Source organism: Larus michahellis, chromosome 11 (assembly GCF_964199755.1).
Source record: "Larus michahellis chromosome 11, bLarMic1.1, whole genome shotgun sequence".
Taxonomy (NCBI): domain Eukaryota; kingdom Metazoa; phylum Chordata; class Aves; order Charadriiformes; family Laridae; genus Larus; species Larus michahellis.
The window spans coordinates 10636752-10649348 of record NC_133906.1 but is presented as its reverse complement, the minus strand read 5'-3'; the positions used below and the strand labels follow the sequence as shown (position 1 = coordinate 10649348).

At 52.6% G+C, this 12597-nt stretch overlaps 1 protein-coding gene across 4 annotated transcripts in view; it reads right to left on the bottom strand.

Moving 5' to 3' along the window:
• The window catches only part of SH3PXD2B (SH3 and PX domains 2B), a 77368-nt gene that overhangs the window by 14952 nt on the left and 49819 nt on the right, over positions 1-12597 (bottom strand). For 2 of the 4 annotated variants that reach the window (XM_074603906.1, XM_074603908.1), the window contains exons 6-7: positions 3934-3959; positions 3534-3569 (exon numbers count right to left, since the gene is read on the bottom strand). In XM_074603906.1, coding sequence (XP_074460007.1) covers positions 3534-3569; positions 3934-3959 — 62 coding nt within the window. The remainder of the gene's footprint in view (positions 1-3533; positions 3570-3933; positions 3960-12597) is intronic. The other 2 variants (XM_074603907.1, XM_074603909.1) reach the window with 1 other exon arrangement.

The following is a 12597-nucleotide window of genomic DNA, read 5'->3' as shown; positions in this document are numbered from 1 at the left end:
GTTAACAACAAAACTTCCTACTTATGGGCAGACTTAGTCTCTTAAAAATAGCAATGGTGTAAACCTCACCATCTAAGATGGGAGACAGTGCTGAAGCCCTGCAGCTGGGGAGGGGAGGAAGCGTTAGCACAGCCCAGAGCCCACAACAGCGTGAGTTTTGCAGACAGCTGTAGGCAGGAGGAGCACAGACTGTGTATCCTGAACCCCCCTCATTTGTGAGACTGGCACAAACGTGGCCTAGAGAAGGGACGAGCGTTGGAGTCAAGAGACCACTGAGGTCCTTGGAGTGGACCTGCAGAACTGATGCTTGCCGTGGGCGCAGGAGAGCCGCCCTGGAGACACACTCAGCTCTGCAGGCAGGGCCAGGCAGAAGCTGCCTCCAGGCAGTGGACATCCCAGCTACCAACCCAAGGACTGCTCAGCGCAGTGACCGCACTCTCAACACACGTCACATACGAGTGATGGGTCAGCCTGTAAATCTTTGCAGATTGTGTTTGACCAGAAACTTGGCCATTCACCCAAAGCGTTGAGATGTACAAAACCAGGTAGGAAAATCTCACAGATATAGGGTTGCTTGCGACATTTCCAGCCTTTCCAATTTCGGGCTTTGCAGTATCAGTGCCAAAAGTGAGGACTTTCTTATGGGGCTTGGACACTGGGGCCTCCAGAGGGAAACAAAGAGCGCAGGACTGAAATAAAAGAGGGGGCACAGGCATTTGTTTTTGAAGCCTGCCGTTGCTATACACTCTATCCCTTGCCTGATACACCTTCCAAAAATGTCATGCTTTATTCAACTTCAGATAAAGTTTCTTCCTCCTAGTCCTCTGGCCTGTGCTAATCTGTCCCATGGTCTCAGGACAGCCCTTCCTCTCCCAGACCTGATGAGTTTGTGAAGATCAGTACCGCAAAAGTGAGTTTCTTCCTCCTCTCTCGTGAAACGGGCACTAGATGTTGTGCTGTACTCTTTGCAAGCCCTCTCATCTCTCCAGGGATTTTTCCAGAACTGGAAAATAATCACATGGAAATACCATTCACCAGTGGAGTTTTAGAAAGGTCCCCTGCGGCTGCTGTAGGATACGAAAGCTGTGTTTTCATTGTTCCTCATTAGGTGGAATACTGTGGTTTGGGGTCTCCACACCATAGCAGGCACATTATGTAGCACAGTAAAAGGGATGTGGCCAGACAAGAAGGCATGTAAAATGAAACTGGTAGGGGGATATTGGAGCTCTCTGCCAGCCTCCTTGGGCAGCTCCTCCCAAATATAAAGTCTGGAGACAGTTTCAGGTTCCCCTGCACCAAGTCAGTGCCACAACAAACCCATGACTCTCCATCTGTGCTCTCTGTTGAACTGCAAGAGGAGTGAATAGAAACGCTCAAAACAGTCTTGGGGACTGATACGATGACTACTTTTAGATGTACCTAAGTCAGTAGCCAAGTCAGTCTTCAGAGTCCCAGAGTCTGGGAATAATCCACCCCCTGCACGCTGCAGGCTGTTTGGAGCCTGGGCCCTTGCCTAAGGCTCACAGACATGTGGGACTACAAATTCTGGTGAAAAAGCTCAGTAGATGAAGCAGATTTTATTTCCAGTGCTCGCTTACACCGGGCCCTCTTAGCAACAGCAAATGTCACTTGAGTCTCTTGGCCACCACAGGAGACCGAGGGCAGGCAGCACTTTAACCCACTTCGTATCTCAGTGTTTGCTTAAATCCCATTTCAAAACAGGGCTTGCTGTGCCAGGAGCTCCTTCCAACGCTCGCCTGACGAGCAGCTCCCCCCCTCTCTGGCAATGCTGGGAGAAATAAACAACTGGGAAACAATTCTCATGACTTCTGTTTGTTAGCAGCTATTGCTTGCCCCCTCCTCAGAGAGATCGCCTATTGAAAGGGGGCCTTGCTGCATATTTGCTACCTCAAAACAGGCCTGGCTTGAGGAACCGATGAACCATCAGGCACTTCCACAAGATGGAAGAGGATTCAGGGTGACAGCAGCAGAACCAAACTCTGCTTCTGCTGCCAGAAAATGCGCGACAGTGAGAGGAGTCTCTGAACACACCTGGCACGAGGCGTTAGCCCTTGGTAACGTTACTGCACACAAACACCTCCCCCTGATGGCTACCGCACACAGGCCAGGTGCCTGCCCTGCCAGAGCAGGCTCTGCCTTGGATGTTATCCAGCCTCTCCCTCTTCCCTCCCTCTCAACGGTGCCAAGCAAACAGCATCCCAAAGAGCATCTTCTCTTTGACCTCGGCAACATTCCTGTGTCACATATAAACCCATCACGCCAACAGGACGGTGGAACGAAGCTGCCCATAAACCTGCAGTGGGAAGGCAGAGCAAGCTGTGAACACAGAGAGGAGAGAAGCTCCTGCTTCTCCAGCAGCCAGCATCCTTAAATTGAATTCTGCCCTCAAAGTTACGGCAGAAATTTTCCTCCTCTTCTCCTCAACCCTAAAGAGGTTTTCTTTCCTCTTGCTTAACGTAAGCGGACTGGGTTCAAAACACACACTGATCTCACAGGGAAACGTAACACCTTTCCCTTACTCAACAGATGTTCCTGCTGAGCCAGCACGCAAGAGAAGTTTTCAACACGGGGGAGACTGTACCTTTGTTTTACCTCTGTTTTAACAAAAGAGAGGAGAAGGAAAAAAACTGCAGCCTGTTTTTGTCCCCACCCACAGCCAGAGACTTGTCTTGGGTAAGAGGCTGGGACACCATCAGTTCTTGAGGGAGGAATGCCCTGCAGATCCAGTAGAAAAGAAAGGAAAGTGGAGTTAAGTCTTTGAGTCTCACCTGTATCTTTTCTCTCTCCTCCGAGAGGAACCCACTCATCTACAAGCAAATTTGGTTACACAGCTTATGGCGGTCCCAACTCTCAGGCCAAAAACCTTTCCACAACCTATTGCAGCAGAATCTCCATCCAGCCAGGACTCAGACCTTTCTTCCCAAAGACCCTCACGCTATTTTTATACCTTATGCAGCTCCAGTAGCTGAAAGATGCCCTCCCTAATCCAGACTCAAGGCTTTTCCCCTCTTCTCTCCTGCTCCTTCTGGAAAGTTCAGATAACTGCTAAAACACACCAACTAGGGGTGTGTTACCCTCTCTTGAGGAGCAGGGGTAGAGCATCCCAGACCCAACCGTCCACCCAAAAGGTCCCAGCTGGTGCAATCACAAAGCAGAACGTACCGCTGCATTGGGAGACGCTCATCCTCACGCTGACCACCATGCAGCTCAGACCCTCCACCTGATTTGGGAAATTTTGCATCTCCATCCTCCTGGCTGCAGACCAAGCCCTGTCCTTCACCCAAGACCTGTGACACAGCCCCTGCATGTGGAGCTGTACTGACAGCCAAGCACCAGTCCCAGTCCGGCGTACCTCCTCTCCACTACTGCCCCGTGTCCACCAGCCACCACAGAAAGCTACGGAGGATGTGACAGCTTCTTGCAAGGGGCTTGCCCGCCCAGCCCGAGCAGGTGTCCCCCCCGGCAGAAGGCAAAGCGAGAGCAAAGGCCAGGTAGCAAGCGGCTGTTACTACCTCTCTGCAGGAAAGAGGCCGTTCTCTGGATAAACCCTGATGGAGGAACAAAACGACGGGAGACGAGGCATGAGGTGGGGAGGGAAACGAACAGGGGGGTGGCAGCAAAGGTGGCAATAACTTGATTATCAAGTGAATGGGGAGGCCAGCGCAGCATCAAGAGCTGCAGGCATCCGTCCCACCTTCAAGAGCACCACGGGAGGCGTGAGGGGATGTGAGATGGGGACTTGGAGGCTGTAGCGAAACCCCAGGTGAATGGAAGGGGCACGCCGTGTAAGGGAGCCCCACACCCTGTGGGTTGGCCCACCATGGGGCCAGGTCCTTGCCCCACTCCAGGAGACCATGGCTGGGGGTGAAAGGAGGAGCTGTTGGAACCGGCAGAGAGGAAAAGAGTCCTTACCAGACCTCTTCTTTCCAATGGGGTCCCTGAAAAAGAGAAGGAAGAGCGTCAGCAGAGGGATGGGGGCAGTTGTGTTGTTGGCCACATGATAAACCTGTGCAGGAAAGCACAGCAGGGCTGGTCCCAGCAGTGGGACATCACCCACCTTCCAAAGAGCCTGCCTTTCCCCCCTCATTTAGTCATTTAATGATTTTGTCTTTCCCAGGGTGAGGCTCAGTTGCTGGCCTGGCCTCCTCGGTGGCTTGGTCTGACAGCCACAACTCCCGCCATTTCACTTGGCAAAGGCGGTGGATTGGGACAATCTGGCAGCAAAGTCAGGAGCTGGGGAAGCCCAAACCCCCAAAACTGCTCCCAGCACAAACCACAGCTCCCACAGAAGTGGGCACCACTTTGAAGACAGATAAAGAGGGAAATACTGAAGTTCCTCCACATCCCGTGCCTCTCTCGGGAACAAGGATGGGGAGCGGTTGGGGAAGGGGAAAACATTTATACCCCAAAACAGTCCAAGTCATTAAAGTGTTGTAGAGAGGATGAGCACCAGGGCTGTGCAGCAGAAAAAGTGCCTCCAGAACACAGCAAGCAGGAGCTATTGGTAGTTATGGGCAGTCAATGAGGCAGCTTCAGACCAAGTCCTCTTACTATGGCCAGCGCTGGCCACAGGGCTGGTGAGATGGGTTAAAAACCACAGGTCCTGGGTCCCTTCTATTATTCGAATGTTGCCAAGAAACATGGTTGCTGAAGAGCCTCAAACCCAGGGCAGAAGCACAACCCTCTTCAGGCACAATGAAATTTGGGGCATTTCATGATCGAAAAGCAAACAAATCCAAATTCCAAATCAAGGAAAATATGGGCCCAGAAAAGCCTCAAAAAATCATGGGTAAAAAACCAAGACACCCAACCAGCCTGAAACCCAAAGAAATGCACCAGGCCTGTCCCCAGCCCAACCATGGTGGTCCATGTTGCCACAAAAGGGCTCTCAACACTTCCACATAATTTGCTGCTGTGGCCTTGAAATGCTGCTGTAGTGTGGGGTGATGGTAGCCTGCTCCCTGTTCACTTACAGAGGAGACTGCTTTCCCTGCTTCTGAGACTACACGTGTGACGGATCAAGACCATCTGGCTAAGATAGAATATTCTGGTACCAGAAGACAGGCATCAATCCTTGTTACTTCCAGGGAGAGTAAAAGCACAGAGCAGGCACTGGAGCTTCCAAGGAGGAAAACATTCACCTGGTGGTAAGGGGACCCTCCTGAGGCTTCGACCTGCTGACCACTGCTTGGAGAGGCAGCTGGACCAGCCCAGATGGACCCCAGGAGACCCTTCACCTGCTTACCAAGTTCACTGGCAAAACAACCTTTTCCTCTCCCTCCCCTTTTTTTTCAGGCCGAGCAGGGAAATCCCTCCACGCTCTGCAAGAAAGCCAGCCAGAGCTGGCCTACTCTTTGTTCTCTTTCGAGCTTATCTGCATTTTCAGACCACAATTATTGCAGACATTTTACTCCCCGAGAGCGATGGGGTGATGCCAGGACTTGGCTGCCTTCAAAGACTGACCACCCACCCTGGCAATGCGTTCTGCTCGCAGTGCCTTATCCTCCCAGTCCACCCTTCCCTTTGCACCTTAAACCTCCGGTACTCATCCATGGAGCTATCAATGAAAATAAATCAAATGCAACAAAGATGGACTAGAAACAAATGGGACATTGTTGTTTAGAAACTGGAGACTATCTGTTAAGTTCAGAGACCACAGAACTGTACAAAGACCTGAATACCATGGCCCAGGTACAGAGACCAGTGGAGGAATCTATTGGAGCATCCCAAAGACATTTCTAAACAGAGACCACATTGCAGAGCTAAATCAGAGTTTATCAATAAGCCCCATTAAATTTACCCCAGCTCAGTGGTACGGCGGGGAAGGGAGGCAAAGCAAGGCCAGATGAGCGCGCTGGAGATCAGCAGGTGGGCATGGCACCCTCGTGCTGATGGAAATAACTGTTGTTTTTCCCCTGCCATCTGCTAAACCTATTACTGTAACTCATCCCCCTGTTTCCTTTCACCGGCTGCTCCGTCTGAGTGAGGGGGCAAGGAAGGAGCTGCAATTTCACTTTGCTGCTGGGTTGTTCCTGGCACGGATACAAAGAGCTGCAGGTCTGAAGACCAGCAGCCCCAGCCCACCGCCTCAGAGGGGACAAGAGCTCAGACAAGACAGGAAACAGCAATAAACTCCCGGCAGCATCTCCTCCTCCTCCATTCCCTGTGGACCTGAGAAAGGCACGCAGCAGAGCCTGCATGCACAGCTCCCTGGAAACCGGTGGCTCCAGAAGAAGAGAAGGAAAGGCCAGTCTGCCTTCCACTGTGAAACTCATTTAGCTCTCACCCCCACAACAGCCAGGCTGTGCAGATGAACCAGGCACCCACAGCACAACTACAAGGCAGTGATACACAGCTATAACTGTGTGCCACCAACAGGTCCTACAAAGCTTCCCAGGTGGCAAAACCCACAACGGGTTCTCCAGCTGCTTCTCAGGACTGTCCCAGCTCCTTGTCGGGAGCACTGAAGGCGAGGGGTCCTGTATGACTGGAGTCTCACTAAAAGCACTGAGGCAACAAGACAGTCTCAGGGTGCAGTGGGCTGACTTCAGTGTCCTTCAAGAACCTAATAATCCCCCAGTGCAAACCTGAAAGGAAACTCTTACACATGGAGAACTCAGCACTAACTAATACTCCCATGTCACTTTTTTTTGAGAAAAAAGAGTCCGATTTCTCAAGCATCTTCTCTAGCGTATCAGACAGCATCCCCCTGGATCCAGTGATGGGAAGGAGTGAGATGGGGAGCACAAGGCTGCAGTGAGGGTAGGAGGGAAAGCTAACAGCTTGGGAGGTAGCTTCAGAATAAACAGAAGCTGGCTGTTCTTCAGCAATATGTAGGTGAGCTGTTAAACTGCTTACTGCAGGACGTTGCGGACACTGAAATCTTCATGGGCTTACAGGGTCATAATTCAAGCGAGAAATGTTAAATAAAAAACATAAATTATAAAACCAAGAAACCCCTAAAGGCTAGAACATTGTCTAGAGAAGAACTTACAAGCTTGCTTGACTTTAAACTCCTTCCTAAGGCACTCACATTTGGTGGCTGCTTAGCTCCCCCCGCGGTGTGCTGCAGGGAGGCGGCTCTGAGGTTGCCCCGCAGAAGAACCCACCTTGCAGTGGGACTCGTGGGAGGAAGGTGCCCCGACATGCGGCTCGGGGACCTCAGCACCACCCCTTCTCCTGCTGCCCCACAGCCCTGACCACAGCCAGCTCACGGAGCCGGAGAGGGACAGTGGAGCACCGACACACGGACAACAACTCCAGCTGCTGCAGGGCCAACCGCACAGGAGCCACGATCAACATGCACGATGAGACAGGTCTGAGGTCATCATTCCAAGAAAACATCTCCCACAGAAAAAACCCCAGCTCTTGGCAAAAAAAACCCCTTCTGTAACACAGTAATGCCATCAAAATAGCTATCAGGAGGTAGTTCATCTTGTATGTATTCAGGAAGCTTGGAGATGTTGGAAGTCTTAGCAAAGTTTATGCAGACGAGACAGACTGAGAACTGGGGTACAAGAGAGCTCTTGTTTGGGAGAACCGATGTTCAGCAAATGCTCCACTGAGCACTGAATGGAGGCCCTGTCCCCCACGCGGCAGTGCCCATGCCACCCCCATGTTTAACCACTGGAGAGTCGGCCAAGCTGAACCTCCGGGGCTCAGCAAGCTGCCCTGTGAGCACAGGAAACCAAGTGCTCTATCCATGCAAGGAGCTCCCACGGGCACAATGCGTATTTTTGCAGAGTGGATTCAACCCGTCTGATATTTCTGTCTGCTGCCACCTAGGAAAGACAGCTGTCAGCAGAGAGTGAAGGAGACCACTATTTTGGAGCTGAGATCTAGCCCGAGCTCCTCGTGAATCCGCACGTAGGCACCAGCAGAACTGCAAGAGAAACAATTCATTAAACATGCTGTAATTTGTCTGGATAGCGGCACATGGCTCAAAAGCCACAAGCCAGTAAGTGTCCTTATCCAAACCAACATCCATCAACTCATCCATCAACATTTACCAGCAAAAGCTCTTGGAATGGCTTCCTAGATGGAACAGTCAATCCACCTTGGAGCAGGAACCTGAGCCTCCCCTTTTTCTATTAAATCCCCTGTCACCTGGCCCAGTTCATGCCCGTATTATCCCCCAAACACCACACAAGGGTGACAAGGAAAAGGTTTGCTCCTGGAGCAGCTCAACTACGAGGAACGGTAAACACACAAAAAGCTACGGGGAAGCAGAAAGAGACGAGACTTGCTTCTGGAAGACAGTGGCTACAAGTTTGCACTTCTAATTTATGGAAATAGGGGAAAGGAACGGATTTGGTCCCTGCTGCAATAATGGCAAGATTTTTCTGCCCAGCATCTTCTTCTGGCACTTTCGACCAAACAGAAATCTTTTACCCACCGACGTCTGCCGTGGCCCTAAGCAGAACCTTTCAATTAGTCCATACGGGAGACAAGCTGGCACAGTCGGATCACATCAGGGCTGATTCTCATTTTAGCCCAGTTCTCCCTTCTCTGATTTATTGGGGCTGGTGCCCGCCTGGAGTCCCTGTCAGTCTGCGTGCGGGAAGCAATCCATTACTGCAACTGCCAGTGCCACCCCCACCTAACGGCACGTCACCAGGGCTTCGGTATAAATAGAATAAAGACGGGCTGCTGAAGTTGCTGCAGGCATAACCTCGTTAGCAGCATACGCTTCCTCATCTGGTCGGGTCCCAGCTCGTTATCATGCACCTTCCAAGCCCGGATCGCACAGGCAGCCCCCGGCCATCACGGCCCTTTGCTGATTCAGCAGAGCTGGGATTCAGCCCACACGTGGGACCTGGGTCCCGCCCGTCCCCCTTCTCCCACTGGTGATGCTTCCCCTGGCACACGGCAGGGAGGAGCGGGGTTTCTCCCTCTGCACTTGGTCCTCCACCCCAGCAAGGAAAACATCCACAGCAGCAGAGCTGAACTGCCCTTGAAACACTCCCAAATCCTCCCGCTTTAGCCAAGGGCTGGGGATGCGAGCTCAGAGGGTGCCTGCACATACATAAAGGAAGGAAGAAAGTAATTTTTAAAAGCTGTCCAAGGCTGCGGCTGCAATGGAGTTTGCCCGGGGTGTGTTTGCCCAGAGGAGCTGCAATGCTGCAGCCGCACACGGCAGCCAAAGCGACAGCGACATTTCGCTGGTGCCCTGGGGGAACAAAGAGCTCCATCAGGCCAGGCTTGTGGAAAGATGGAGAAAAGGGGCCATTCTCCAGTAAGCTGGGAGAAGGAAGGGTGGGGAGTCCCTCCCCATCTTTCCTGGAGCCCCTTTAGGCACTGGAAGGGGCTCCAAGCTCTCCCCAGAGCCTTCTCTTCTCCAGGCTGAACGCCCCCAACTCTCTCAGCCTGTCCTCACAGCAGAGAGGCTCCAGCCCTCAGATCATCTTCGTGGCCTCCTCTGGCCTTGCCCCAACAGGTCCATGTCCTTCTTGTGCTGAGGTGGAATGAAAATATAGTTCCTCAGTGCTTCCCTTCTCCATTTTCAGTGTCTTTGGGGTGTACAACCATAAACTGTGGCAGCCACCAAGACCCAGGAGTGCTGGGAAGCCGGGGCAGGGACCCACTGCGGTGAGCGGGACCTGTGTTAGCAGATCAAGGGCAGAGGGACACCCTCACCTGCCTCGGCTGCTTTCCTGCCAGGAGAGGACCAAACCCCAGAGGCCACCTTCTAAATCAGAACACAGTCCCGCAGCAACGCCGCTGGCTGAGACGGCAGCAGGGAAAGCCACCCACTCTCGCTTCACACGAACAGCTTTGAAGATCCGCTCAACTGGGAAGCAGCAGCCCAAGCGATGTGCACAAGTGCCTTTCCTGGAGGTTGTTTGCTTAGCGGCAGCAGGAGGAGGTTTCCCATCCATCTGCAGACTAGGCAAGTCAGGCGCGGGGTTTCTCTGGTTCCCACCACCCCGCGGCCCACCCAGCAGGCGGAAAGCACTGCTCCCAGTACACCTATTTGGGTGGTAGAGGCTGGGAAAGCCAAGCAACGCCAGCGAGCGGGGAGGAGCAGCAGCTGAAGTTCATCAGCCAAACCCTCAGCTGGGGTCTCCAAAGACAGGATGAGCACAGATGTAATGCCAGGTGCCGCAGTCTCCACTGAGACACGGGCTCCACCTCAGCTATCATCTGCTCTTGTAGAGGTCATGAGCCCTTAACAAGCCTTCAGAGAGCCCTGGTGCCCACCCCAATTCTGCGCTAAGCCTCGTGTGATGTCCCGGGCAGAGGGTGCGCATCAGCCTTTGGCCCTGCCCTCCCTTTGCAGGAGACCTGCTGGATGGACAGACCCAGCAGGTAAGGATGAAGATACTTCAGAGAAGAGGAATTTATGCCTTTTAAAGACATCAGGACCTCCTGAAGCTGGTAGCTTTCAAACTGTGAATCCACAGCCCCCAGAGTGAGGAGGGGTGCTCAAGGACATCTTTTAAGCACATTAAGAGACAGTAAATTTCCTCTACACATGCCTGTGCTCCCACTGGAGAAAAAAAAATCGGGTTCATAAGCTAAAAGGTTCAAAACAACAGCTTTAAGCATCCTATATATGATGAGATGCTCAGCTACCAAAAAGAAAGCAAGGAAAGATGCTTTTAATGAAGGGTGCCTCCCGTGGCCAGGGGCACCTCCTGTACTGAGGGCAGCAGATCCGCAGCCCCTGGGCAGCAGCACGATGCTGGCTCCTTCCCCAGCGTGCTCCGCTTGTACACTGTGGACAATTATTAAATAATCACTTAGTGTCTCGCTTCACTACGGAGTTAACCTGGGCTCCTGCATGTCCCAGAGCCGAGATTCAGCTGGCGAGGAGGGTTAGCAGCTGAATGCCTTGACTCAGCAGTGGCTTTGTGCCCAGCTGTTCAGACTTCCCCAGCCTTATTCCAGAAACTCTCTGCTGTGGCTAAAAACAGCTTTAAATTGGAAAAGGGTGGATGGGAGGTAAGGGGGATGCATGCAGCAACTTCCCACCTCAACAGCCAAGCATCCTGCTGTCGGTCAAACCTGCTGAGATATGCAGGGAGCAGGAATTTGATGATTTCTCTGCTTTGCAACTACGGTTTTCATCGGGCTTCCGTCCAACACCAGGGAGAAAAATACCACATCCCCACAGATTGCTAACTTTCCAGAGGATTTCTCTTTCCATAACCATTTCAGTTCTCCCTCCACCCCCACCACTGCTCTGTGGAGTCACCTTTTCCCAAAAGTAACCAACCCCTCCGGATTACAGCCCCACTGACCCACCACCAGGCAGCCCTCCGAGGTAGAAGCAGTTGAGTTAGTTATCCCAGTCCAGAGCTTGCTGGACAGGCATCCACGTCACGAAAGCCACCGATCATCACTGCCAGCAGAAACACCACAACCTCAATCCACTCTCCTGTTTGAAGTGGTCCCTCCGGGCAGGAGGATGCTGGAAAGTTGGCGTGTGTGTGCGGAGGGGGTGGAGCAAGGGCTTCACCTCCCTCTTCCAGCCCCCCAACTGCTGGAGACTCCTGTCTCAGCTCCGCTTTCCGCTGTGATCTGCTGCCCAACTGGAAGCGATGGGGGGAAAAGGATGCACAAAGTCAGCATTTGACTCTTTCCCTCTCCGCTCAGTCCTTGTCCACTTGATCTCCCTTTATGCACGCCAGCGGCAGGGCTGGGGCTTGTAGAGCAGGCGAGAGACTGAAAAGGGCAGAAGGAACTCACGTTGCAGGGCTGGCAGCCACCAGTGATCTCGTTTTGTTGGTGCTCCCAACAGTGCAATGGGGCACTGAAGGGAGCTGCGCAGAAGGAAAGGAAAGCCCTGTCTCAGCCCAGGAAGAGCTCCAGCACTGGGGAAAACAGACACTGCAGGGGCCCAGAGATAGATGCATGGGCTGTCCAACCTCCTCTTTCCATTCCCAAACGCTACCAGATCCAAGGACTAAATTCATCCTTTGGAGTTAAACCCAGAGCTCCATACACTGCAGTCAACCGTGGCCCCTGAAAGTGGTTTCACATTTTGGGGTGATGCAAGTTAGGTGGATCTTCTACCCCTGCTCCAGAAAAAAAAATTAAGCAGAGGGTGCATCCAACAGTGCTCAAAGGCATGTCCCCTTCACTGCCACCAGCCGCCACTGCCATGGGCGTGCTGTGACCTGCGGTGTCAACTGGGGAAGCCGAGGCGAGGGACAGGGAGCAGAAGGCTCCCAGCCACGCTGCCACGAGAGCGGCTGCTTGGCTTGGCACCGAGCATGCTGACCAGTCCTTTTTTCCTGCCCTCATTCCCACTTTTCAGCCACCCAGCATAAAAAGCTGCCTTTTTTTTTTCTGGTTTTTTTTTTTTTTTTCTTTTTTTCTCCCCACACTGTTCATGGCCTGGCTCCCTTTCAAATTCCCGGAGAAAAGTATTTATCTGCTGGATGAATGATGACATCCGGCCAAACCCCAGACACGCCATCACGTCTGATCCAGCCCAGCCGTCTATCACAGCCCTCATCTCGTTATTGGTACGCTGGCGGCCGGCCAGCACTCGGGGCTCGGGAAAGGGCTCCCACCAATCTCTCCAGAGGAGAGAGTCAAGGACTTTTATTAATTAGCATTTTGAATTGT